The sequence below is a fragment of the Armigeres subalbatus genome, chromosome 2 (assembly GCF_024139115.2).
Source record: "Armigeres subalbatus isolate Guangzhou_Male chromosome 2, GZ_Asu_2, whole genome shotgun sequence".
Taxonomy (NCBI): Eukaryota; Metazoa; Arthropoda; class Insecta; order Diptera; family Culicidae; genus Armigeres; species Armigeres subalbatus.
The window spans coordinates 286,247,788-286,274,552 of NC_085140.1; the positions used below are offsets into that span (position 1 = coordinate 286,247,788).

The 26,765-nt window shown below is 37.9% G+C and overlaps 1 protein-coding gene and 1 pseudogene across 2 annotated transcripts; one reads left to right on the forward strand and one right to left on the reverse strand.

The window, feature by feature from the left end:
• Nucleotides 1-242: 242 nt before the first annotated feature.
• Nucleotides 243-2,760, forward strand: LOC134209783 (dynein regulatory complex subunit 3-like; annotated as a pseudogene).
• A 19,142-nt stretch (nt 2,761-21,902) lies between these two features.
• LOC134216485 (dynein regulatory complex subunit 3-like) lies at nt 21,903-26,695 on the reverse strand. 2 transcript variants are annotated; one of them, XM_062695356.1, is made up of 8 exons: nt 26,609-26,695; nt 26,298-26,543; nt 25,773-26,235; nt 25,507-25,716; nt 25,306-25,446; nt 24,806-25,241; nt 22,221-22,360; nt 21,903-22,142 (listed from the first exon to the last, which is right to left on the reverse strand). In XM_062695356.1, the coding sequence occupies exons 2-8, from the start codon at nt 26,476-26,478 to the stop codon at nt 21,989-21,991; spliced, it is 1,725 nt and encodes a 574-aa protein (XP_062551340.1). In that variant the 5' UTR covers nt 26,479-26,543; nt 26,609-26,695; the 3' UTR covers nt 21,903-21,988. The 2 variants fall into 2 exon arrangements, with proteins under 2 accessions (XP_062551340.1, XP_062551341.1); XM_062695357.1 differs by having other exon boundaries at nt 26,623-26,681.
• Between the last annotated feature and the right edge of the window lie 70 nt (nt 26,696-26,765).

The window sequence follows — 26,765 nt, forward strand, 5'->3', positions numbered from 1 at the left end:
TTTTCCACTTACCCCATCCCACAAGGGTAAGTGGAAAACAACTCCTAATTTTAAAATCTATTTCCATAAATTTCAAGCGACCAAAATGGTATGAACTACGACAGTTGGCAAAATTGACTGTTTTTGATAGCCCATTTTGATTGAACGCATTTAGATCATTTAAACTGGTTTTACACAGATTCAAACATGCACTATCGATTTTTCCTTTTCCACTTCCCCCAGTGTACCTTATAGGTAACGTAATGGGTAACAGAAACAAACAGAAAATAGGGAACAACGATTTTCATTACTGGATACCTTTTGCTGCTGGGGAACCATTCACCCTTGATTGTAATAGTATTTACGTAATTACGTAATTACGCGTTGTTGCATATCAGTGAACAATTGCCAAAATAATCTCAAATATTATCTCTGCAGATATTCACAAACAATTAATTCTAAAACTTTGACTGGAAAAAGATTCATAGTACAGAATCAGAATGTCGAAAAATTAGCTACCGAAGTTGCGTTCACAAGGAGCAGGAACCAGGTGTAATTAGCAATGAAATGCTCACGAAGGCTATCATTGAGCAGGGCCATAAAGGTGAGGTCCCAAGCTACGCATGGACGAAATTCAGTTGGAGTCGATTACTCGTCATTCGGTTGGAGTTTCAAAGTAAGGTTAATTAAATCATAATTATTTGATATAAATACACATGAAACTCAACTCATTCGTAGATATACTAAAATTGATCATCTTTGGGTATTAAAGAACTTGAAATTCTATCGTTGGCATTCAATAAAATCGATAAAATTGAAAACCTACACCGCTTGACTAAACTGAAAGAACTGAACTTGTCGTTCAATTTCTTAGAACAAGTGGAAAATCTTGATCAATTAGTGCAACTTCGAACATTGTCACTTTTTGGAAATCGTATAAAAAATGAGAACTTAGATCGTTTGAAAAGTATTTTTAGTGCCGGAAAAAATAAAATCAAATCTCTCGAAGGATTAGAACGCTTGCGGTTTTTGAAAGATTTGCGATCATTAAATTTGGCAGAAAATCCAATAGCTGAGGATGAAAATAAACCATTGAGACTTTACGTCGCCTGTCTATTACCCCATTTGAAGTATTATCAATATGTTCTTATAAAATCGGAAGAACGAGAATCAGGAAAGGACATGTTCACGTGAGTTAATCAAATTGAGAAATGATCGATAAACTGTTCGAACCTCATATTTTCAGCCGTGAATTACAAGACATTCTTGAGAATGAAAAGTTTGAAATAATCGAAAGGGAGCGAATTCGAAAGAGAAAGCGATGAGGTGTACTCTCGAAGAGTTCTGTTGAACATCTGAATGGGACCAACTGTTTGAATCACTTTCATCGAAGATCCAGACGCGAAGCTCTTCTGGCACTCGGTGAGGATGCCCTTGAGCTGAGGAACGAGTAAGGCCATGGGAACTGCTAATTTGAAGTTGATTGCAAAATTTAATTCCATAGGTATTTGATCGAGGCATACACATTTACGCAACAAATCTATAAAATTGGCCTGGAGCAATATGAACGACGCAGAAGGAAATCCAGTTGTACAACCGATGCATCGAGATGGAACGAAAGAAAGCGCAAAACTTGGTCAAGAGTAAGCACATTTTATGTTTGTTTATGCTTGAAAGATCTAACATACGTTCACTTTGTTTGATCAGCATCATTAACTCTCTTGAGGTGCAACCGCGTTGCCCTGGGGTGAAACAAATCGTGATCAAGCTGGGCAAAATTCACTCACGGAGTGATTCGCCTTTGACATCGCCGTCGGCGCACAGCAGCACCGCTTTTGGATGAACTTGATCTGGCCAAGGACGAATTCAACTCCATCTTCGAGGACTCGTGGCACACGTTGATGAGCATCGAGATGCAGCTGTTCGAGGCAGAAGAGGGCAACTCCAACTTCGAAAATACGATCAAAGAGATGACGAACGAGTTCATTGAGCTATCGCAGGCCCAGTTCGTGCTGATGCGTGAGGCAGAGATTAATTTCAGCGATGCGATTGGAATTGTCAGCAGTTTGTGACGTTCAAGGCTGCGTCTGGACATAAAGGATATTCAAGAGGGCTGCAAGAGGTATTAGATTGCATTTATTTTTCTATATACTAGAAAACAGGATTTGATAATTTTTAAATTACTATATGGCAACAGTTAAACATCATTGTAACGTTTTTATCCAACGAGTTGTTTTAGAAGCCGGAAACATATTTAGATATTTGGGCGAATATCGATGCTCGTGTTTGCTACAATACATGTATTGAAACACTATTATCCAGATTGATGCTCGAAAGTTTTTACTATAGTAAGACTATAGTAAAATGTAATAGCAAGATTTTGTTTTTGAAAAAATGATATTTTCATATTTTTATTCCCTGTAAGTCATTGGACGACAAAGATGTTAAGTAATTTGGCTGCTGGATGCGCGACCATCATATGCAGGTAATAGACGCTCGAGAAGACAAGCGATCAATAGAACACGCAACTGGGTCAGAGAACTTTGCGATGGGTCCAGAAGTAAGTCAGTTAATAAGTTGTGCGCAGTTTTGTTGTCAGGTCCCTGTTTTCAATCTAACTTTTCGGTTTTCAGATCGGAGATCAAGCGGAATCGTGCCAAAGTGCTTGAGATCACGTACTTTTGACCACCATCGTCAGTTGTTTTATGCACTGTTTGAAGATGTCGTACTGGTAAAGGAGGAGAAAAGAGACTGTTTTCGAAGGTTCACTCGAACGAATAATAACAAAGAGAGGTGCAATCTTTATATTTCAATATTCGTGAGAGCCTAAAACAGACATTTTTAAACTATAACTTAAAATAACAAATTAAACTACACATCTTATTTCGAATATCTCTTCTCTTGTTCTTTATTGGTATTACATCCTTTTACTGGGACATTGCCGCCTCGCAGCTTAATGTTCATTCAGCACTTCCATAATTATTAACTGCGAGGTTTCTTAGCCAATTACCTTTTTTGCATTGATCTTGCTATGTACGGTCCTTGGTATTGAGTCCTAAAATGATTTTAATGTAAATTCAGAACAGTTACTGATGTTATTTATAATATTTCTATGCTTTGAGAATAGGTCGTATGTCCAAAGAAAAGCTTGTTTTTGCTATCTTTTTCTAATAGAGTAACCAAACCATGCCAATAGTGGAGGTATCACTGAATCGACAAAAGAAAATATTTTTTTTAGAAAAATCGATGACAAGGACAAGCCGTTGGCATCAGCAAGATTATTATTGGGGGGTGTTCTGACTTGTCAATACAGTGTTGACTCGATTTTGTCACTCCCCAATTTTATCTACCCCCGATTTTGTATACTCCCGATTTTATCACGTTTCGACCCGATTTTATCACGCCAAAAAATTTCGTCATTTTTTTTTATTTTCGTAAATAATACCACAAACACCATTGATTTTCATGAAATAACTTTCACCGTCTGTAGTTTATTACGAACGACTTCTGAGTACCTGGAATTATTCGTAAACAATTTCGACAAGACATAACGGGTATCGTTCACGCATTTGGCATTTCCAAGGCATAAAATGATCATATTTGTGAATGAATTAAAAATTGGAAATATTTTTTTTTACATTTATTATACCCGTTTTATCACCCCAAATTCACTGGGAGTGATAAAATCGGGATATTACTGTATCCCCAACTCAGCCATCTTGGATTTTTGTATGGAACTAGTCGACCCGGCAGACGTTGTCCTGCATAGTAGGCGAAAATGCGCGTTGTGAACTTCCCATGCAAAATTTCCATACGATTCTTAATTTTAGTTTTTCACGATTTACTCCATCTTACCCGTGATTATCCCTCGCATGGGGAAATATCATAAACCCGTCGGAAACGATAACGAAAATATCTGCTGAAGGAATGAATAAAATCCATCCAGTCGTTTTCGAGTTATGCGATACGAACACAGACCATTTCATTTTTATATATAAGAAAAGAAGACTAGTCGACCCGGCAGACGTTGTCCTGCATAGTAGGCGAAAATGCGCGCTTTGAACTGCCCATGCAAAATTTCCATACGAATCTTAATTTTAGTTTTTCACGGTTTGCTCAACATTACTCATAATTTTCGCATTAGGAAATATCATATAAACCTCGTCGGAAACTATAACGAATGTTTCTGCTGAAGAAATGAAAAAATTCATCCAGCCGTTTTCGAGTTATGCGGATACGAACACAGACCATTTTATTTTTATATATAAGATTTATGCTCGTTTGTTTACGTTTTGCACTGAAAATAAATGTAGATTGCGAGTAAGCACGCGTCGGTGATACATTTTCAGTATCATATTTGTTGTAGAAAAAATTAAGCATTCAATGATGGAATGATGACTATTTGATGATTGTTTGTGCTTCCCGTATCACCTTAATCCAAGTAGGTAACTCTAAATCAGCCAACTTAAAGGCTACAGAAAAAGCTTTATTAGTAAAATTTATTGGAATAAGCTGCGCTACAACTTTGTAGTACATTACATGCTAGTGTTCCGAGAAATAAAAAAAAATCAATTTTTATATAATGGGCCACCCAATTTTTTGATAGCAGATAGTGATGGCCTTACTATTCCGAACAATTTTGTAGATCAACATTTTTCTAAAAATAGTTTTAGCGTAAAATGCATCTTCCGCGTAAATCTGTATCCTGGACCATAGTGTATTGTAAACAATAGTGATTGTAAGGCCAAAGACACGAAGCCACTTATATGCAGGATTAGAAGCAGCATTCCGAAAATCAATGTGGCAGAGCCGTACAGCGGTCATGTCATATAAGCGGACAATATGCTAATATTCATTAGTCTAAGTTTGCAGACTAAGGACAACGTGTTGGGAGTCACAACCACAACATCAATTCCATATTCAGGTTTCAACATTATTGTTATTATTTATTCAGACTAAGGCCGAAGTGGCCTGTGCGGTATTTAAGAGTCTTCTCCATTCGGCTCGGTCCATGGCTAAACGTCGTCAACCACGCAGTCTACGGAGGGTCCGCAAGTCATCTTCCACCTGATCGACCCACCTTGCCCGCTGCGCAACTCACCTTCTTGTGCCCGTAGGATCGTTTTCGAGAACCATTCACCGTGTTACGACATTCTGCTACGTGCCCGGCCCACCGCAGTCGTCCGATTTTCGCGGTATAAACGATGGATGCCCAGTAACATTTTGGTTTTACATTGGTTATAACACCTTGAAGAGTAAATTATGGTCTTCAAGAGTATGTATGTATCTTCAATTCAACTCCCACTGTCTGGCAGTGGAAGGAAGAAAGCTGACTGTAATAAAGTCAGCTTTAGCCCGGAGTTAGAAGGTGTTAGTTTATCGCAGCTCCAGTGACCCATTTCAGACTGCCTGGTAACTCACGTCCAGTCCCGAGGCCACTTTCACTTAAATAAGCCCTGCCTGTTTATGCTACCATTATCAATTGATAATGGATCCATAAACAAACTTCCGGATTTTTAATCCAGCGCGTATTTAGTTTTGGAATCATATAAAACATATTGAAACAATCTCACCAAATTTATCCAATTCTCAATGAACTGAGGAAACGATGATCATTTCTAGTGTCCACAAACAATTCACTCACTTCCAGATCTATTCTGAGCAATGTATGTATGTTCATGTATTTGATATTTTCACTCAGCCACACAGTAAATTATGGTCTTCAAGAGTGTTATTAAAATGTTACTTGGGTGGTTCTCCAGCAGCTCATACAACCTCGTGGTTCATACGCCTCCTCGACGTACCGTCCGTCTTCTGCACCCCACCATAGATGGTACGCAGCACTTCTCTTCGAAAACTCCATGCGCGTTGGTCCTCCACGAGGATCGTCCAGGTCTCGTGTCTGAGAGGATCTGGTCTAATGAGCGTTTTGTAGATTGTCAGTTTGGTACGGCGGCGAACTCTATTCGATCAGAGCGTCTTGCGGAGTCCAAAGTACGTACGATTTCCAGCCACTAGCCTACGATTTCCAGCCAGTCTCCGAATTTCTGCTGGTATCATTTTCGGCAGTCACCAGTGAGCCCAAGTACACAAATTCTTCTACCACTCGATTTCGTCACCACCGATGCAAACTCGTGGTGGTGGCTGACATTGCTTCTCTTGTACCTCTTCCTATCATAGACTTTGGTTTTTAATAAAACAATAATGAAATAACGATCTTTCCAATCACGCAGTGCATACATTTATTACAGTTATTTGATGCTAGATTTGTCTTAGTAAATAAGACTAAACTTATTACTGAGCTGCAAAAAGCACCTTTTTTTTCGAAAAATGCCTAAGAATTATGTTAAAAGGGGCTGTAGTAACTTTAGTGCATATGTTATGAATACTCAAACGACGAATACTGAACAATTAGCTTTACAAGATTAAATTTATGTTTTCTAAGTGATCGTTTTCTCGAATGTGATCATCAAGATTTTGAAACATATTTGAATGATCTTCAAATACCAAGTTCACTATTGTGTTTGAATTTTTGCATGACTTTTCATTCTACCATTTTCTGTATCTTACAGATATGTCCAAAATTAATATACAAATTATCTAAACGTCTAAACATTATTAACAAAACATACATCTGGCTGACGTCCAATTCCTTCAATGTCCTTCTTGAGTTTTAATATCTGCGCATTGGCCCAGTTAAGCTTTATCTGCAATACATGATTTCGGGCATTCGATAGCTTGAGATACTTTATCGTTACTTGATACGCTTGTTCAGCTCTGATATTGATATCACCCGTATACCTACCGGATGGATTTTTCAGTTACAAAAACTGAGTTATCAGTTGTCAAACGAATATTTCTGCTTTCAACAGGCTCATGAAGCTGAAACTGTAACATTCTCTGTAAACAAAATTAAAGTTTGTTTGAATATATTCACTCTGTTGTTCGGAAACCGCGCCTTCTTATCTGATGTGTAATCGTGTAATATTAAAGAGTCGTCTGACGAATGCCGAAGTTCAAGATGCACTTATTTGACGCAAAATTATGCACTACGGTAAAAATCATATCCGGCGGTACACTCGAATTGTTCTTCAATGTTGAAAAGCGCGCATTTTAAAACATATGTAATAAAAGCCATATCGTATACCTATATATTATCACAATGAAATAAACCTCTCGCAATCCTCCGGGTTCAGATGACTGGATGAGTTGCATTGAGGAGGTTGAAAACAATACGCTGTGGACTGATTAGCGTTGTCGTCTGGAGTAGCCTTGGTAGTCGCGAACAGGCTAGGTACTGCTGCACCAGTTAAATACCGCCTTTTTCCACTCGTTCTGAAGCAGCTTGCTGAAATGCTGAGAGCAGATAGCGATATCTTGTTGGGCGTAATTTCTGCTCATGCCCAATTAAACTTGCTTCCATAGAGCAGAGGTTGCAGGATCTTTAGAAACCTCAAAATTAGAATGTTTATTCAGTAGAAGCATAAATACTAGAACGCTGCGCTAGTGGCGCTGTAGTTATTTAAATTATTTTGCCAAATAATGCTTCAACAAGCTTCAATTGGCCATAATGTATGCATCATGTTGTAGTGCTTGTTTGGTTTCTTTACCAACATCGGTTTGACACTTGTAGTACCGGTACTTTTGCTGCCAGGTCGAAGTAACCTAGATGTTAGTCACGCGAACAGGCACGACATTAGCAATCTTATACTTTTGAATCAACTGTTTATTCAAACAAGTTGCTTCACGTTGTATGAATTCAGTTTACTCACCTGTGAAACGTTATTCCTAAATATGTCTTCTGCTTAGAAGAAGACGAACAATTTTCAAGCGCACAATTTAATCCCATATTTAGCAAACCACTTATCGAAACCGATATAGAATAACAAACTGCTTATTTAATAACAACACCATTGTCGTTTTCGTTTTTAAGGTGCGACACTGTTTAGTGCAGCATTTTGCACGGCAAAACGAACGTTTTGAGTGCAGTTGGTTTGTTTGTTTGGATACCTGATGATACCATAAAAGAAAACAATAACAACGGGAGAAACTTGACAACAAACTACACACACGGCACACTCTGATTTTTCTGGTGCTACACTGCTTGTTTGAGGTAAGAAAAATGCTACACTGGTGTAGCACGAAAATCAAAACGAACATTTTGGTAAAAGTAGCAAGGATGAGGACTATAAAACGAAACGACATATGAATTGTGTTCTCTGTGTTGCTATAGGATAAAAAATGGCACTTTGAGACACCAGTACATGCGTACTAGATGTTGTTCACAAGATTTGAAGCCCCATTAGTTTCCAATACTTCGTCTGATTTTTAAAACGTGTATGTCAAAAAAAAAGGTTGTCAATTTTTCTTTTGATTATTACAAAGCCATACAACATATACAACGATTTTTCAGCACAGATCTGATAAAATAGCTTTGTTCATCGTTCTAAGGTGAAAATATTGAACAAATGCAAAATAAGTCCAGCTTTTAGCAAAAGAGTGCCATATAAAAGAGAGTTCTTTATTTGGACATAATGATTTGAAAACATCGTATTTTGCTTCTACCATTTTAACTTATTTAAATATTTTGCTCTCAGAAGCTACTGTAAAAATTTCAGCCAGCTCTCAAGTCTCAAGTAGATGTTAGAGGATTCAAATTTGACTTTTTGTTTTATGCTTAAACGATGGCATTTGCCATTTTAATATCGTCTTAATTTTAGAATTTGGATGTAATTTGACTGACACAAGCATTTTGAAGCTTGTATGAAAATTACTATGAAAACAGTAACTTTGTGAAAACTGTTCCTCATCATTGCCCATTAAGCTCTAAAATATCTGAATACGTTAGCAAATAGGAAATTTAATAAGGGTAAATATCATCGTTGTTACTAAACGATTTGATGCTGGCAAAAGTTATTATGGAAATACTGAATTGTGGAAATTCAATTTAAACGTAAAAGAATAACATCAATATCAATAATGAGCAATTCTGTTTTCTTTATAATTTTGCACAAAAGTCAGATTGCTTCGCAACAACAACTGACTTTCAGCTTAGGATCTATTCTATGATTGCGATGCGTTAAATATATTCAAATATATTCTGAGTTGCTTCAAGAAACGATCTCTTTACATAAGGGCAATTCATAGTGATTTTCATATAACCTTCAAACGGCACGTGCAAACCAAATTACATCCAAATCAGCTAAAAATTTGGGAGGACTATTAAAATAGCAAAAACAATCGTTTAAGCACAGGGAGCGAAAAAGTCAAAATTTGAATCACTCTAATGCTCAACGAGCATGAAGTTTATATGAAAAAAAAACGGGAAAATGCATACTTTTCTACATTTTTTACCTCTAGGGGATTAAGTCATTCAATCCCGCTCATTAGTGACATTTATAATTATTATATTATTGCGAAGAGGCTCCCGAAAACCGCGAGTTTTTTTTGTCAAAAAATAAAAAAGAGTAAACATTAGTTTTTCAGATGGGGAAACTGCACCATCGGCTACTACTATGCAGAATAAATCGGATCGATGTGCTTTGATTTACTTGTTTCAAGTTTTGGACTTGACTAAAATTAATGCTATTGGGGCTCACTACCTTTTCCGATCGACTTATGCGAATTTATTGGATGGAGCGTTCCACCTTGGGGCTGTAATTATTTTTTTCTTTTGTTTTCATCTAGGTATAACTTTAGGCTGATACAAATATTAAATTTATTTTATGTCCGGCAGCTCTTGGAAGGTACGAGGGGGGGGAGAATAAAAAAATAACATGAAAACGAAAAAAAAGTCCAAAATGTAATTCTTCCATGAATTTTTTTAATATTAATGGCAAATGATATCAAAGCACGTTTAGAGAAAGCACATTATATGAATATTTGAACATATTTATCCAGTAGTGAATTTAATAATAAATTTTATGTAAATAAAAATACTGAACTTAATCCTGTAGAAATTTTAGTTTTCTTTTTTAAAAGGGCTGGTATGTTGCCTGGACGCTTCCCAACCCCCCAAATTTAAGATGTCTTCAAGTGTCTGTGCAGATTAAGAGTTAGCGCCACGTTTTATGAAAAATAAACATTCATCTAAACAAGTTCAAAATAAACTAATACTTATGCGATGGGTATTGTTATCAATACAAGGCTATACGGCACTGGGATTGGTTCCTCTTTCTCCACTCTTGATTTGGGCCCAAGTCTGATTCCTTTCGACTTCGTTTATTTCTGTTAGATTTTCGTCGCCAGGATATCTCAGGTCTGCTCTTCTGCGATGTCCTGCCGGATTGCACTTGCTTTTTAGATTTCGTCTCGCTACGTGGCGTGTGGTCTATGCCATACACACTGTGGAGTTGCTGTTTATATTGGATTTTGATGGCATTGACGATGGGGCTAAGGCATTCGGATCCAGTTGTGAGGCTACCAGGCTCGAGCTCGTGATGAATATTGAAATCTATTGATCTCTGCTAATACGCACCAAGTGTCACTGGCGTATAACATCACAGATTACGTTAGAGTTCAGTATTCGAGGTTTGGTGCATTGCCTGGACCGATTGGATCTCCATGTTCTATGTTGATCTTGGTCCGCCGCTTGACTTTTGTATTTTGTTTTCGACCTTTCCACTGTCTGCCCGGCTACCGTGGAATTGGAGTTGTTCATACCCAACGATTTGGTCTTGCTGACGTTGATGAGTAGGAATACATAACAGAACTCTAACTGGCACATTTTAATAGAATACCATAACTGTACTATCTATATCGATGGGTTGGAATTCACCAACAAAGAATGGTATAAAACAGGTCAGTTATCAATCGTTCCACTGGACGGTTTGGACATCCAAATTAAAGACCTAGAGCCTGAGATGAGTTTCGAAAAATCCACATCAACAATAGACATCATCTGGATTCTCTAAGAAAAACCATGAATTCTGTCGTACTAACGTCAATGTCTTTATCAGGCGTCAGCCTGCTTGCCATTATAATCGCCATTTTATTTTTATATGAGCAGAAAAATTTTCCATGAGAAGCAACGTGCCAAACCTACCGGAAACGAGGACGTTTCGGACTTCAAGGAGGGGCCAGTTACGGACGTAAATGCAACCAGAGTCAAATTGTTGAACTGACAACTGTTAGCGTCCTCTAAGCTAGCCACATTGGACCGGACGTAACCGGAGACCAACACCTTGCACATTCCGCACCGGTGTTATTGGAGCCGCGACCGACGCCCATGATTGATGGTTCTTGCCAGTATCAGCATAAAGTATTCCCCAGCTAGGTTCCATAATAATTAGTTAACAATAAAATTCATTCGTATTTCTTCACTCGAGCAGACAGGTCGATTGTTTAGTTTTTTTTAAAAACGTATCTCGAACGACCAAAAACATAAGTTATATACAATAATAGAAAAGGATAACTCATTTAAGCTGATCCAAACGTTTTGAATCTGAAGTTTGTTTTTTCAAGATCATACAGGAAGCTTTTAATAGCGTGCACAACTGTCCTGATGTTTATGTACAAATTTTGGCAATTCCATGTACTAGTTCGGGAAGCCTGTGTTGGGTGATGGAGAATTGCGAGTAAGTTTTGAAGGCGGAAACAGAGGGCGGAAACAGTAATACTAAGGAAGCAAATACATACCAGCTTTTTTTTCGAAATTGTACCAGAATCGACGTCAAATACAAGTGCTGTTTGGAAATAGTCTATGTTTAAAAATGAGCCAAAAACGGCTTCTTCTACAGTCAAATCTCCATGCGTCGATATTGAAGGGACCATGTTTTTTGAAAAACCTGTTTTTTGAAAAACACTGGCTGAGACTAGAAGAAGCTGTTAAAAGTGCTCGAACCAACATTTCAGCTGTCTGATTCTTCCTGTTTCTCTGCCCTGCTGCTATACGCTCCTAAATCTTCCGTCGGGAAACATCTGTAATCCCTTCTTTAGTGCGCAGCTCACCCAAGTTGTTCTCGCCGGTTTCGATAGCAGGATTCTTCAATGCACACTTCTCTTCTACGCAGCTCTATTCCAGCACATGCACGATGCACTACCTGAGTTCCAAGTTCTTCAACGAACGATCTCTTCAGTATTCACAGCTGGATCTTCTAGTCGGCCTATGTTAATTCATTGCCAGAGCCTCACCTCCTGCCTCTGAATCCGAGCAATGCGTTGTCGGATCTCATCAGTTAGCCAAATACTAATTCTGCCCAAGATGAATACACTACTAGGTATTCCAAACTGCCAAATTCACGATTCAGCCATATTGGTTTTTAGTATTAACTCTTCCGAGTTTGTTTGCACTGAAAATGATTTCACCCCTGCCATCTTCTCTTCCATGAGTTTGACAGATTGGAATACCTATAGGAACTATAGAACACTATAATAGTTGTGTATTCATCTTAACCCTGCCAACTAAAAACGGATTCTGAGAATTAGTCAAATGCTACTGGCTGCAGCCGGGAGGAGCTCATCGTAATCGATGAAATCAAGGGGCCGCTTTAGCAGCCCCCCACCATAGAGCAATCTAACGACCTCGACTCAGATTATGATACTGCTCTACCAACACGCTCTCCCATGAACAGAAAACTGAATAACCTGGTCGTACGCTCCTACTCATCAACGTCAGCAAGACCAAATCGTTGGGTATGAACAACTCCAATTCCACGGTAGCCGGGCAGACAGTGGAGAAGGTCGAAAACCAAAGCCAACCAACGTCAAGCGGCGGACCAAGATCAACATAGAACATGGAGATCCAATCGGTCCAGGCAATGCACCAAACCTCGAATACTGAACTCTAACGTGAAATCTGTGATGTTATACGCCAGTGAGACTTGGTGCGTATTAGCAGAGATCACATAGATTTGCAATATTCATCACGTTTTACAGCTCGAGCCTGGTAGCCTCACAACTGGATCCCGAATGCTGAGCCCCATCGACAATGCCATCAAAATCCAATATAAACAGCAGCTCCACAGTGCGTATGGCATAGCCCGGCCACACGCCACGTAAGAGCGGAGACGAAATCTACAAGCAAGTGCTGGACTGGAATCTGGCAGGACATCACAGAAAAGGCAGACCTGAGATATCCTGGCGACGAAAGTCTAACAGAGAAATAAACGAAGTCGAAAGGAATCAGACTTGGACCCAAATCAAGAGTCGAGAAAGAAGGAAACCAATCCCAGTGCCGTATAGCCTATGTATTGTATAACAATACCCATCGCTATAAGTATTAGTTTATTTTTGAACTTGTTTAGATGAATGTTTTATTTTTCATAAAACAAGTGGAACTGTAACTCTTAATCTGCAACCAGACACTTGAGAAGACATCTTAAATTGTGTGGGGGGTTGGGAAGCGTCCAGGCAGCATACCAGCCCTTTTACAAAAAGAAAAACTAAAATTTCTACACGATTAAGTTCCAGTATTTTTTTATTTACATTAAATTTAGTGTTAAATTCACTACTGGATAAATATGTTACAAATATTCATATAATGTGCTTTCTCTAAACGTGCTTTGATATCATTTGCCATTAATATTTAAAAAAATTCATAGAAGAATTGCATTTTGGACTTTTTTTTCGTTTTCATGTTATTTTTTATCCCCCCGTAACTTCCAAGAGCTGCCGGACATAAAATAAATTTAATATTTGTATCGGCCTAAAGTTATACCTAGATGAAAACAAAAGAAAAAAATAATTACAGCCCCAAGGTGAAACGCTCCATCCAATAAATTCGCATATAAAGTTGATCGGAGAAGGTAGTGAGCCCCAATATCATTAACTGCAGTCAATTCCAAAACTTGACACAAGTAAACCAAGTAAATCAAAGCACATCGATCCGATTGATTCTGCATGTAGAATAGCTGGATGGCGCGTTTTCCCCCATCTGAAAAACCAATGTTTATTTTTTTTACAAAATCACTCGCTGTTTTCGGGAACCTCTTCGCAATAATATAAAGATTATAAATGTTACTAATGAGCGGGATTGAATGACTAAATCCCCACCTAAAGCTATGTCCATTTAGAATCCGAAATAATAAAATCATCTGTATCTCGGTAACGGATTGACGTACAAAGAAGGTTAATAAGGTACACCGGGGCAAGTTGAAACGGTTTTTTCAAAGTTGAGCTTTGAAGTGCTGTAAAAAAATCACCCTTTGATAAATTTTGAATCCGTTTGCGGTATTTGCTAGTTCGGGCCAAAGATTATACATAAAAAATAAGCAACCTTACCAAACTTTTTTATAAATATTTTGCATACTAAAATTATTTTTTTATATGCTTCGTTTCAACTTGCCCCGCATATCGGGGTAAGTTGAAACACTGCGGTGTATACAGACATAAGCAAACTGTACCGTATCAAAAACAAAATATATGTACTCAAGATACACGAGGTTGTAAAGGTGACTATACTGCCAAGATTCGCATAAGAGTCACATGTATATTTTTGACGATTTTGATTATCTTTAAGAAATTAGCTTAAAATTGTCTCCTAAAACCCTGATAAAATAGTGAGCTTTGTTCTAGAAATTTGGAAATCAAATCCCACTTGTCTCATTTTGATATTTACTCGCATAAAAGTCACATTCCAGATTTTGATACTCTATACTCTTTTCTTTGAATTATACGCTTGATTAATTCGGCTGTGATTGCTTCATAAATTCTCATTAATTAACCAGCTTATCTCTCATAGACCCTTGATTGGAAAAAGGGGGGCTGGGGAAGTGAAAGGTGGAGTTAACGAAATGTTTACATGCTCTATGATTTATTTTTTGAGAGCCAGTGCTCACAGCGAGGCAAAGTAGATTAAGAATCTCAAAACTAGACCGTGCAACTTAAACATGGCCCCTTTTTATTCTATTCTTCAGTGGAGATTGTAGGAGGGATGCATTCACGACGGAATGGGCAGAAATTTATTAAATTAATTTTCAGAGTTAATTATTAATTTCTTTTCTATTATTTTTGTTTTCCGAATGTATTTACGGACCATATTGAATTCTGGAAACCTTAATCGCGAGGGTAACGTTTTGAATCGTTGTTTCAACTTGCCCCGCACCACGAATTTCTATTTGCCCCGATGGGTTGAAAATGCGGAGCAATATCAAACTACAAAAATACAAAAATTAAAACGTATCTTCCATCGATTTTTCATAATCATTATGTTTATTCAACATTGAATGATTACCTACCGTGAAAATTTGATGAAAAAACACTTCCAAACATCATTTTCTGACCTGTTTCATTGGCCCGTCAAAAAGTTGGTTCGAATTTTGCAAAGGGCTAAAAATAAACAATGACAGGGATTGCTTTTAGTAGCTGCAATCTTCCGGGAATGGCAGTCAGAAGTTGCGTTTAGGGGAGTAATTTGTTAAAAAAAATAATCAGGGCATTCGGTCATTGCTGATCTAAATTACAGCTTCCGTTTCAACTTACCCCGCATTTCAACTTGCCCCGGTGTACCTTACATCAAAACAAGGGTAATTCACTATACTTTAAGGAAAAATTTGTGATACAAATAATTTCTTCTAGTTTCTAGTGGAAATTCACATCTTCTTCTTTAGTCCTCTCATCAAAAGTTGCACACCTCCGGAGTCATCTTCCTTGGCACATTTGTTCCACATTTTGGTCATCTGAGTCGCGACCCGAGCTGTTTTTCCACTTTTTCCACATTTCTTAAGCTTCCGCTTCATTACTGCCCAAAATGTCTCGATGGGCTGGAGCTGTGGGCAGTTGCGTGGATTTATGTTCTTATCGATGAAATCTTCGTTATAATCGCGGTACCACTGGATGACTTCCCGGCTGTAGTGGCAACTCGCCAAATCTGGCCAAAGCTTCACGGGACCTTTATGGGCTTTAAGGAAGGTCAACAGCGGTTTTTGAGACATTCCTTCTTGTACAGCTTCGAGTCCATCGTCTTATTCGTCACAAACACTTAGGTCTTTGCCCCACAGTTGCATATCCCTTGCCAAAATCATCCGTTTTTTTTGCAAGTTTGTCCAAAAATCAAACTTGAACTTCGCATGAACTACTTCTCGTGCCGTCACCATGTAGAATTTTTGGCTAGGAAGCTGTCCGAAATCCATTTTGACGTAGGTTCCATCGTCGATGAGCAGGATTATCAACGTGGGTGTGCAGACTTTTTTTTCTCTCCTCTCGGCTTCCATCTAGAATAATTTTTGACAAGCTGCACGAAACTTCGTGAAATTTATACCACAGCAAGTGGGCGCCTAGGTAGACAAACCGCTGGAAAAGAATTTTTGCAGCGGTCACTTTCCATGCCGCTGCAATACAATAAATGATTCCGGATGCTAAATGGACATAGCTTTAGAGGTAAAAAATGTGAAAAGTATGCATTTTCCCACGTTTTTTTTTCATATAAACTTCATGCTCGTTGAACATTAGAGTGATTCAAATTTTGACTTTTTCGCTCCCCTATGCTTAAACGATTGTTTTTGCTATTTTAATAGTCCTCCCAAATTTTTAGCTGATTTGGATGTAATTTGGTTGTGCACGTGCCGTTTGAAGGTTATATGAAAATTACTATGAGAATTGCCACTTATGTAAAGGATCGTTTCGTGAAGCAACTCAGAATATATTTGAATATATTTAACGCATCGTAATCATAGAATAGATCCTAAGCTGAAAGTCAGTTGTTGTTGCGAAGCAATCTGACTTTTGTGTGCAAAATTATAAAGAAAACAGAATTGCTCATTATTGATATTGATGTTATTCTTTTACGTGTTAAATTGAATTTCCCACAATTCAGTATTTCCATAATAACTTTTGCTGCCAGCATCAAATCGTTTAGCAACAACGACGATATTTACCCTTGTTAAATTTCCTATGTTGCTAACGTATTCAGATATTTTTAGAGCTTAATGGGCAATGATGAGGAACAGTTTTTCACAAAAGTTACTGTTTTCATAGTAATTTTCATACAAGCTTCAAAATGCTTGTGCTCAGTCAAATTACATCCAAATTAGCTAAAAATTTAGGACGATTATTAAAATGGCAAATGCCATCGTTTAAGCATAAAGGAGCAAAAAAGTCAAAATTTGAATCACTATGAGCATCTACTTAGACTTGAGAGCTGGCTGAAATTTTTACAGTAGCTTCTGAGAGCAAAATATTTAAATAAGTTAAAATGGTAGAAGCAAAAGTCTTAGCATGATTTTTGAAAACATCGTATGTCCAAATAAGAGACTAACTTTTATATGGCACTGTTTTGCTAAGAGCTAGGCTTATTTTGCATTTGTTGCAATATTTTCACCTTAGAACGATGAACAAAGCTATTTTTATCAGATCTGTGCTAAAAATCGTTGTATATGTTAGTATGGCTTTGTAATAATCAAAAGAAAAATTGAACAAAGAGAGCCTTTTTTTGGACATACGACGTTTTCAAAAATCAGACGAGAAGTATTGGAAAGCTAATGGGGCTTCAAATCTTGTGAACAACATCTAGTACGCATGTACTGGCGGTGGTCCTTAAAGTGCCATTTTTTATCATAGCAACACAGAGAAACACAATTCATAGTGTGTTGTTATTAAATAAGCAGTTTGTTATTATCGGTTTCGATAAGCGGTTGTTAAATATGGGATTAAATTGTGCGCTTGAAAGTTGTTCGTCTTCTTCTAAGCAGAAGACATATTTAGGAATAACGTTTCACAGGTGAGTAAACTGAATTCATACAACGTGAATCAACTTGTTTGAATAAACAGTTGATTCAAAAGTATAAGATTGCCAATGTCGTGCCTGTTCGCGTGACTAACATCTAGGTTACTTCGACCTGGCAGCAAAAGTACCGGTAGTACAAGTGTCAAACCGGTGTTGCTGAAGAAACCAAACAAGCACTACAACATGATGCATACATTATGGCCAATTGAAGCTTGTTGATGCATTATTTGGCAAAATAATTTAAATGACTACAGCGCCACTAGCGTTCTAGTACTTATGCTTCTACTGAATAAACATTCTAATTTTAGGTTTCCTAAAGATCCTGCAACCTCTGCTCTATGGAAAGCAAGTTTAATTGAGCATGAGCAGAAATTACGGCCCAACAAAGATATCGCTATCTGCTCTCGGCATTTCCAGCCAAGCTGCTTCAGAACGAGTGGAAAAAGGCGGTATTTAACTGGTGCAGCAGTACCTAGCCTGTTCGCGACTACCGAGGCTACTCCAGACGACAACGCTAATCACCCGGAGGATTGCGAGAGGTTTATTTCATTGTGATAATATATAGGTATTCGATATGGCTATTATTACATATGTTTTAAAATGCGCGCTTTTCAACATTAGAAGAACAATTTGAGTGTACCGCCGGATATGATTTTTACCGTAGTGCATAGTTTTGCGTCAAATAAGTGCATCTTGAACTTCGGCATTCGTCAGATGACTCTTTAATACTCTTTAATATACGATTACACATCAGATAAGAAGGCGCGGTTTCCGAACAACAGAGTGAATATATTCAAACAAACTTTAATTTTTGTTTACAGAGAAATGTTACAGTTTCAGCTTCATGAGCCTGTTGAAAGCAAAAATATTCGTTTGACAACTGATAACTCAGTTTTTGTAACTGAAAAATCCATCCGGTAGGTATACGGGTGATATCAATATCAGAGCTGAACAAGCGTATCAAGTAACGATAAAGTATCTCAAGCTATCGAATGCCCGAAATCATGTATTGCAGACAGGGAATCAATATTCGAGCACCGCCTAACAATATACCCTTTGGCGTCAACAGAGTTTGTTCCTGACAAACGCATCTAGCGACAAAACTTTATCAGAACCCGAACACAATATGACAAGAATCATTTGCCTTGCATGCTCTGATATTTCCGAGAATACGATGCTAATTTTGTAATCATTGTTCAATTCTCGAATATTTCCATAAAAGCAGAAACTATGATAGCATAAAACCGAAATTTGCTCTAGAAATAATGCAAAATAACGGGATGAAAAGTTAACAACAAGATTGTCTTCTTTTTTGTTGCTGACAAAATTTTTCGGATCTTTGTCATTATTATCTCCGACAAAAACAAAGCTTTGTCGTTGGTTCACTTTTGTCGCTTGTTTCGCAAGCGCATTTCAGAAAAATTGATTCCCTGATTGCAGATAAAGTTCAACAGGGCCAATGCGCAGATATTAAAACTCAAGAAGGACATTGAAGGAATTGGACGTCAGCCAGATGTATGTTTTGTTAATAATGTTTAGACGTTTAGATAATTTGTATATTAATTTTTGGACAATATCTGTAAGATATAGAAAATGGTAGAATGAAAAGTCATGCAAAAATTCAAACAGCAATAGTGAACTTGGTATTTGAAGATCATTCAAATATGTTTCAAAATCTTGATGATCACATTCGAGAAAACGATCCTTTAGAAAACCATAAATTTAATCTTGTAAAGCTAATTGTTCGAGTATTCGTCGTTTTGAGTATTCATAACATATGCACTAAAGTAGCTACAGCCGCTTTTAACATAATTCTTAGGCATTTTTCGAAAAAAATTATGCTTTTGGCAGCTCTGTAATAAATGATTAAAATTAAGTTTAGTCTTATTTACTAAAACAAATCTATCATCAAATAACTGTAATAAATGTATGCACTGCGTGATTGGAAATGAAATCGTTATTTCATTATGTTTTTATTACACCCACCAAAAGTCTATGATAGGAAGAGGTACAAGAGAAGACAATGTCAGCCACCCACCGCGAGTTTGCATCGGTGGTGACGAAATCGAGGTGGTAGAAGAATTTGTGTACTTGGGCTCACTGGTGACTGCCGAAAATGATACCCGCAGAGAAATTCGGAGACTGGCTGGAAATCGTGGCTGGCTAGTGGCTGGAAATCGTACGTACTTTGGACTCCGCAAGACGCTCTGATCGAATAGAGTTCGCCGCCGTACCAAACTGACAATCTACAAAACGCTCATTAGACCGGTAGTCCTCTACAGACACGAGACCTGGACGATGCTCGAAAGGAAAGTGCTGCGTACCATCTATGGTGGGGTGCAGAAGACGGACGGTACGTCGAGGAGGCGTATGAACCACGAGTTGCATGAGCTGCTGGGAGAACCATCCATCGTTTATACCGCGAAAATCGGACGACTGCGGTGGGCCGGGCACGTAGCCAGAATGTCGTAACACGGTGAATGGTTCTCGAAAACGATCCTACGGGCACAAGAAGGCGAGTTGCGCAGCGGGCAAGGTGGATCGATCAGGTGGAAGATGACTTGCGGACCCTCCGTAGACTGCGTGGTTGGCGACGTGTAGCCATGGACCAAGCCGAATGGAGAAGACTCTTATATACCGCACAGGCCACTTCGGCCTTAGTCTGAATAAATAATAATAATAATGTCGAAACCTGAATATGGAATTGATGTTGTGACTCCCAACACGTTGTCCTTAGTCTGCAAACTTAGACTAATGAATATTAGCATATTGTCCGCTTATATGACATGACCGCTGTACGGCTCTGCCACATTGATTTTCGGAATGCTGCTTCTAATCCTGCATATGAGTGGCTTCGTGTCTTTGGCCTTACAATCACTATTGTTTACAATACACTATGGTCCAGGATACAGATTTACGCGGAAGATGCATTTTACGCTAAAACTGTATTTTTTTAGAAAAAAATATTGTTCTTTAAAATTGTTCGGAATAGTAAGGCCATCACTATCTGCTATCAAAAAATTGGGTAGCCCATTATATAAAAATTGAAAATATTTTTTTTATTTCTCGGAACACTGGCATGTAATGTATGTACTACAAAGTTGTAGCGCAGCTTATTCCAATAAATTTTACTAAAAAAGCTTTTTCTGTAGCTCTTAAGTTGGCTGATTTAGAGTTACCTACTTGGTAACGATATTTTTATCTACTTTTTTTTGTTTTCGATTTTTCGGAAAAGTCGGCATTGTTCTTTCAAATGCCGTGTTAACATATGTTTTTGGTCTACCCTAATCGGAGATATCAACTTTTAAAAAATGTAATTTTGTCAGAAAAACAAACATAACTTTTGATCGGCGAAAGATATTGAGCACATTTTCCCATCAAAAGTTGCATTTTTTGGAGCTCTAAAAGTCACCCAAAGACGACTTTTCTTAAATATCGAAAGAGCTACAAAAAAAGCTTTTTTAGCAAAATTTATTGGAATAAACTGCGCTAAAACTTTGTCAACACTACATGTCAGTATTCCGAGAAATGAAAAAAATAACTATTTTTTATGAGCAAAAACGGCTTGTCCTTGTCATCGATTTTTCTAAAAAAAATATTTTCTTTTGTCGATCCAGTGATACCTCCACTATTGGCATGGTTACTCTATTGGAAAAAGAGAGCGAAAACAAGCTTTTCTTTGGACATACGACCTATTCTCAAAGCATAGAAATATTATAAATAACATCAGTTACTGTTCTGAATTTACATTAAAATCATTTTAGAAAAAAGTAAGGGGAAACACAATTCAATATACACAATTAAACAACGTTTTGAAAGTGTTCAAACAAAAGTTTAACAAAAAGTTAAACAAAAGTTTAATTTTATCGAGTAGCTACATAAACGTACAAAAGAAACTCTACTTCCAACCCAATAGTTGCGGTGATACTTAAGAAATTAAACATTTTTCCGAAAATTAAGGACTCGCAGCTTGTTCATACCTGTATGAGTTTCATCAACGTTAAAAAATTAGGACTCTTAAAATTTTTAAAACGTAGGGGTATAAAAGGGACTCTTCTTAGCCTAGCGATAAGACGCAATACCAAGGACCGTACATAGCAAGATCAATGCAAAAAAGGTAATTGGCTAAGAAACCTCGCAGTTAATAATTATGGAAGTGCTGAATGAACATTAAGCTGCGAGGCGGCAATGTCTCAGTAAAAGGATGTAATACCAATAAAGAACAAGAGAAGAGATATTCGAAATAAGATGTGTAGTTTAATTTGTTATTTTAAGTTATAGTTTAAAAATGTCTGTTTTAGGCTCTCACGAATATTGAAATATAAAGATTGCACCTCTCTTATGTTATTATTCGTCTGTGAAGTGAACCTTCGAAAACAGTCTCTTTTTCTCCTCCTTTACCGGTACGACATCTTCAAACAGTGCATAAAACAACTGACGATGGTGGTCCAAAAAGTACGTGATCTCAAGCACTTTGGCACGATTTCGCTTGATCTCCGATCTGAAAACCGAAAAGTTATATTAGAAAACGGGGACCACCATGACAACAAAACTGCGCACAACTTATTAATTGACTTACTTCTGTAGCCCATCGCAAAGTTCTCTGACCCAGTTGCGTGTTCTGTTGATCAGCTTGTCTTCTCGAGCGTCTATTACCTGCATATGATGGTCACGCATCCCAGCAGCCAAATTACTTATTACATCTTTGTCGTCCAATGACTTACGGGGGATAAAAATATGAAAATATCGTATTTTTTTCAAAAACAAAGTCTTGCTATTACATCTTACTATAGTCTTACTATAGTAAAACTTTTGGATAGCAAATCTGGATAATAGTGTTTTCAATACATGTATTGGCAAACACAGACATCATTATTCGCGCAAATATCTAAATATGTTTTCAGGTTCTAAAACAACTCGTTAGATAATACCCAGATTAATCCACCTAGCGGTGATGGTGCCTTTCTCGTTCGTTCAAAAGGTTTGGAAAAATCTCAAATAACACCAATATGTGGATTGGTCTTATTTTTCATATTTTTTTATATGCATAAAAAAAATTCTCGCCAAACGCAATTTGTTGCAAACAAATCGGATGAGCATAAGAGCAAAAAATGGCATTTTATTTTGTAGTTTTAAAATTAGTATTTTCGCCTTAACTTTTGACCCAATTGTACGATCCGGCCAAGTTTCTATAGGAAACAATGGGACAAGATTCTGCGTCGAATGCAATCTGTTGCGAGCGACCTGAGAAGCACACATATTGCACAACAATCACAATAACTTATATATGACCGGATTCAGTCACTATACGGTTACTGCAACCAGATTTGTTGAACTTGTGTTGCTTGGGGGGGAATAGATGAAGTCTAAGTGCTAAAAAATGAGCTAGACTTTTTTGAACTCTTTTTCACAATAAATAGTAATTTGACCATAACATCTAAGCCCATAGTCCGATCTGGCCAATTTTCAATAAGAAAATATGAGACATTCTGCGTCGAAAACAATTTAATGCGAGCAAATCGGTTCGAGGATAAGTGCCCGAAAAATAAATGACATTTTTTTAGCGATTTTTCCATAAAAAAAATTTATAATTTTCGATCCCATAGTCCGATATGGCCAATTTTCAATAGGAAACAACGGGACACGATTCTACGTCGAATGCAACTTGTTGTGAGCAAATCGGTTGAGAATAAGTGCCCGAAAAATGAGTGACATTTTTTACGCGATTTTTTCGTAGGATTTTGTATTTTGGCCATAACTCTCGATCCCATAGTTCGATCTGGCCAATTTGAAAAAGGAGACAGTGGGACAAGATTCTGCGTCGAATGCAACTTGAGGCGAGCAAATCGGTTGAGGATAAGTGCCCGAAAATTGAGTGACATTTTTTACACGATTTTTCCGTATGATTTTGTGTTTTGGCCATAACTTTTGATCCCATAGTCCGAGCTGGCCAATTTCAATGGGACAGAATTCTGCGTCGAATGCAACTTGTTGCGAGCAAATCGGTTTAAGGTTATGTGCCCGAAAAATGAGTGACATTTTTTACACGATTTTTTCGTAGGATTTTGTATTTTGGCCATAACTTTCGATCCCATAGTTCGATCTGGCCAATTTCAAATAGGAAACAATGGGACAAGATTCTGCGTCGAATGCAATTTGTTGCGAGCAAATCGGTTGAGGATAAGTGCCCGAAAAATGAGTGACATTTTTTACGCGATTTTTTCGTATGATTTTGTATTTTGACCATAACTCTCGATCCCATAGTCCGATCTGGCCAATTTCAAATAGGAAACAATGGGACAGGATTCTGCGTCGAATGCAATTTGTTGCGAGCAAATCGGTTGAGGATAAGTGTCCGAAAAATGAGTGACATTTTTTACGCGATTTTTTTGTATGAATTTGTATTTTGGCCATAACTCTCGATCCCATAGTTCGATCTGGCCAATTTCAAATAGGAAACAATTCGACAGGATTCTGCGTCGAATGCAACTTGTTGCGAGCAAATCGGTTGAGGATAAGTGTCCGAAAAATGAGTGACATTTTTTACGCGATTTTTCCGTATGAATTTGTATTTTGGCCATAACTCTCGATCCCATAGTTCGATCTGGCCAATTTCAAATAGGAAACAATGGGACAGGATTCTGCGTCGAATGCAACTTGTTGCGAGCAAATCGGTTGAGGATAAGTGCCCGAAAAATGAGTGACATTTTGTTGAGTAGTTTTGCGCACACACACACACACACATACACACACACACACACACACACACACACACACACACACACACACACACACACACAGACATCACCTCAATTCGTCGAACTGAGTCGATTGGTATATAACACTATGGGTCTCCGGGCCTTCTATAAAAAGTTTGTTTTTGGAGCGATCATATAGCCTTTACCGTATACTTAGTATACGAGAAAGGCAAAACGTTACAATGATGTTTAAACTGTTGCCAAATAGTAGTTTAAAAATTATCAAATCCTCACTTGTCATAAGACGAGTTAATACAATCCCATTGAATTCCACCACTTAATTGTATCTTGACAGATACGTATTTCGACCTCAAATGTAAGGCCGTCTTCAGTGTCTCGTACTTGACTCGACTCTTATCAAATCCTGTTTTCTAGTATATAGACAAAGAAATCCAATCTAAGTTACCTCTTGCAGCCCTCTTGGAATATCCTTTGCATGTCCAGACGCAGCCTTGAACGTCACAAACTGCTGTACAATTCCAATCAGCGCATCGCTGAAATTAATCTCTGCCTCACGCATCAGCACGAACTGGGCCTGCGATAGCTCAATGAACTCGTTCGTCATCTCTTTGATCGTATTTTCGAAGTTGGAGTTGCCCTCTTCTGTTCGCTCGAACAGCTGCATCTCGATGCTCATCAACGTGTGCCACGAGTCCTCGAAGATGGAGTTGAATTCGTCCTTGGCCAGATCAAGTTCATCCAAAAGCGGCTGCATGCTGTGCGCCGACGGCGATGTCAAAGGCGAATCACTCCGCTGAAGTGAATTTTTGCCCAGCTTGATCACGATTTGTTTCACCCCGGGGCACACGCGGTTGTACACCTCCAAGAAACGGTTAATGATGCTGATCAAACAAAGTGAACGTATGTTAGATCTTTCAAGCATAAACAAACATAAAATGTGCTTACTCTTGACCAAGTTTTTGCGCTTTCTTTCGTTCCATCTCGATGCATCGGTTGTACAACTGGATTTCCTTCTGGCGTCGTTCATATTGCTCCAGGCCAATTTTATAGATTTGTTGCGTAAATGTGTATGCCTCGGTCAAATACCTATGGAATTAAAATTTGCAATCATCTTCAAATATGGCATGAAGTTCCCATTGGCCTTACTCGTTCCTCAGCTCAAGGGCATCCTCACCGATGGCCAGAAGAGCTTCGCCGTCTGGATCTTCGATGAAAAGTGATTCAAACAGTTGGTGCCCATTCAGATGTTCAACGAAACTCTTCGAGAGGTACACCTCATCGGCTTTCTCTTTCGCAATTCGCTCCCTTTCGATTATTTCAAACTTTTCATTCTCAAGAATGTCTTGTAATTCACGGCTGAAAATATGAGGTTCGAACAATTTATCGATCATTTCTCAATTTGATTAACTCACGTGAACATCTCTTTTCCTGATTCTCGTTCTTCCGATTTTATAAGAACATATTGATAATACTTCAAATGGGGTAATAGACAGGCGACGTAAAGTCTCAATGGTTTATTTTCATCCTCAGCTATTGGATTTTCTGCCAAATTTAACGATCGCAAATCTTTCAAAAACCGCAAGCGTTCTAATCCTTCGAGAGATTTGATTTTATTTTTTCCGGCACTAAAAATAACTAACTTTTCCAAACGATCTAAGTTCTCCAATTTTTTTATACGATTTCCAAAAAGTGACAATGTTCGAAGTTGCACTAATTGATCAAGATTTTCCACTTGTTCTAAGAAATTGAACGACAAGTTCAGTTCTTTCAGTTTAGTCAAGCGGTGTAGGTTTTCAATTTTATCGATTTTATTGAATGCCAACGATAGAATTTCCAAGTTCTTTAATACCCAAAGATGGTCAATTTTTAGTATATCTACGAATGAGTTGAGTTTCATGTGTATTTATATCAAATAATTATGATTTAATTAACCTTACTTTGAAACTCCAACCGAATGACGGTAATCGACTCCAACTGAATTTCGTCCATGCGTGCCAGCCGGCCGGCCTCACCTTTATGGCCCTGCTCAATGATAGCCTTCGTGAGCATTTCATTGCTAATTACACCTGGTTCCTGCTCCTTGTGAACGCAACTTTCGGTGGCTAATTTTTTCGACATTCTGATTCTGTACTACAATGAATCTTTTTACAGTCAAAGTTTTAGAATTAATTGTTTGTGAATATCTGCAGAGATAATATTTATGATTATTTTGGCAATTGTTCACTGATATGCAACAACGCGTACTTACGTATATCTATTTACAATCAAGGGTGAATGGTTCCCCCAGCAACGCAAAAGGTATCCAGTAATGAAAATCGTTGTTCCCTATTTTCTGTTTGTTATTCTGTTACCCATTACGTTACCTATATGTATGAGCCTATGATAACCGTATATGGTGATTGTCT

Excerpts from the sequence above, each read along its gene's own strand:
- LOC134216485 (XM_062695356.1), bottom strand. The coding sequence starts at position 26,478 with ATGTCGAAAAAATTAGCCACCGAAAGTTGCGTTCACAAGGAGCAGGAA. Across the intron at positions 25,447-25,506 it reads GCCCTTGAGCTGAGGAACGA|GTATTTGACCGAGGCATACA; the intron begins GTAAGGCCAATG and ends TTAATTCCATAG. Across the intron at positions 22,143-22,220 it reads CTTTGCGATGGGCTACAGAA|ATCGGAGATCAAGCGAAATC; the intron begins GTAAGTCAATTA and ends TTCGGTTTTCAG.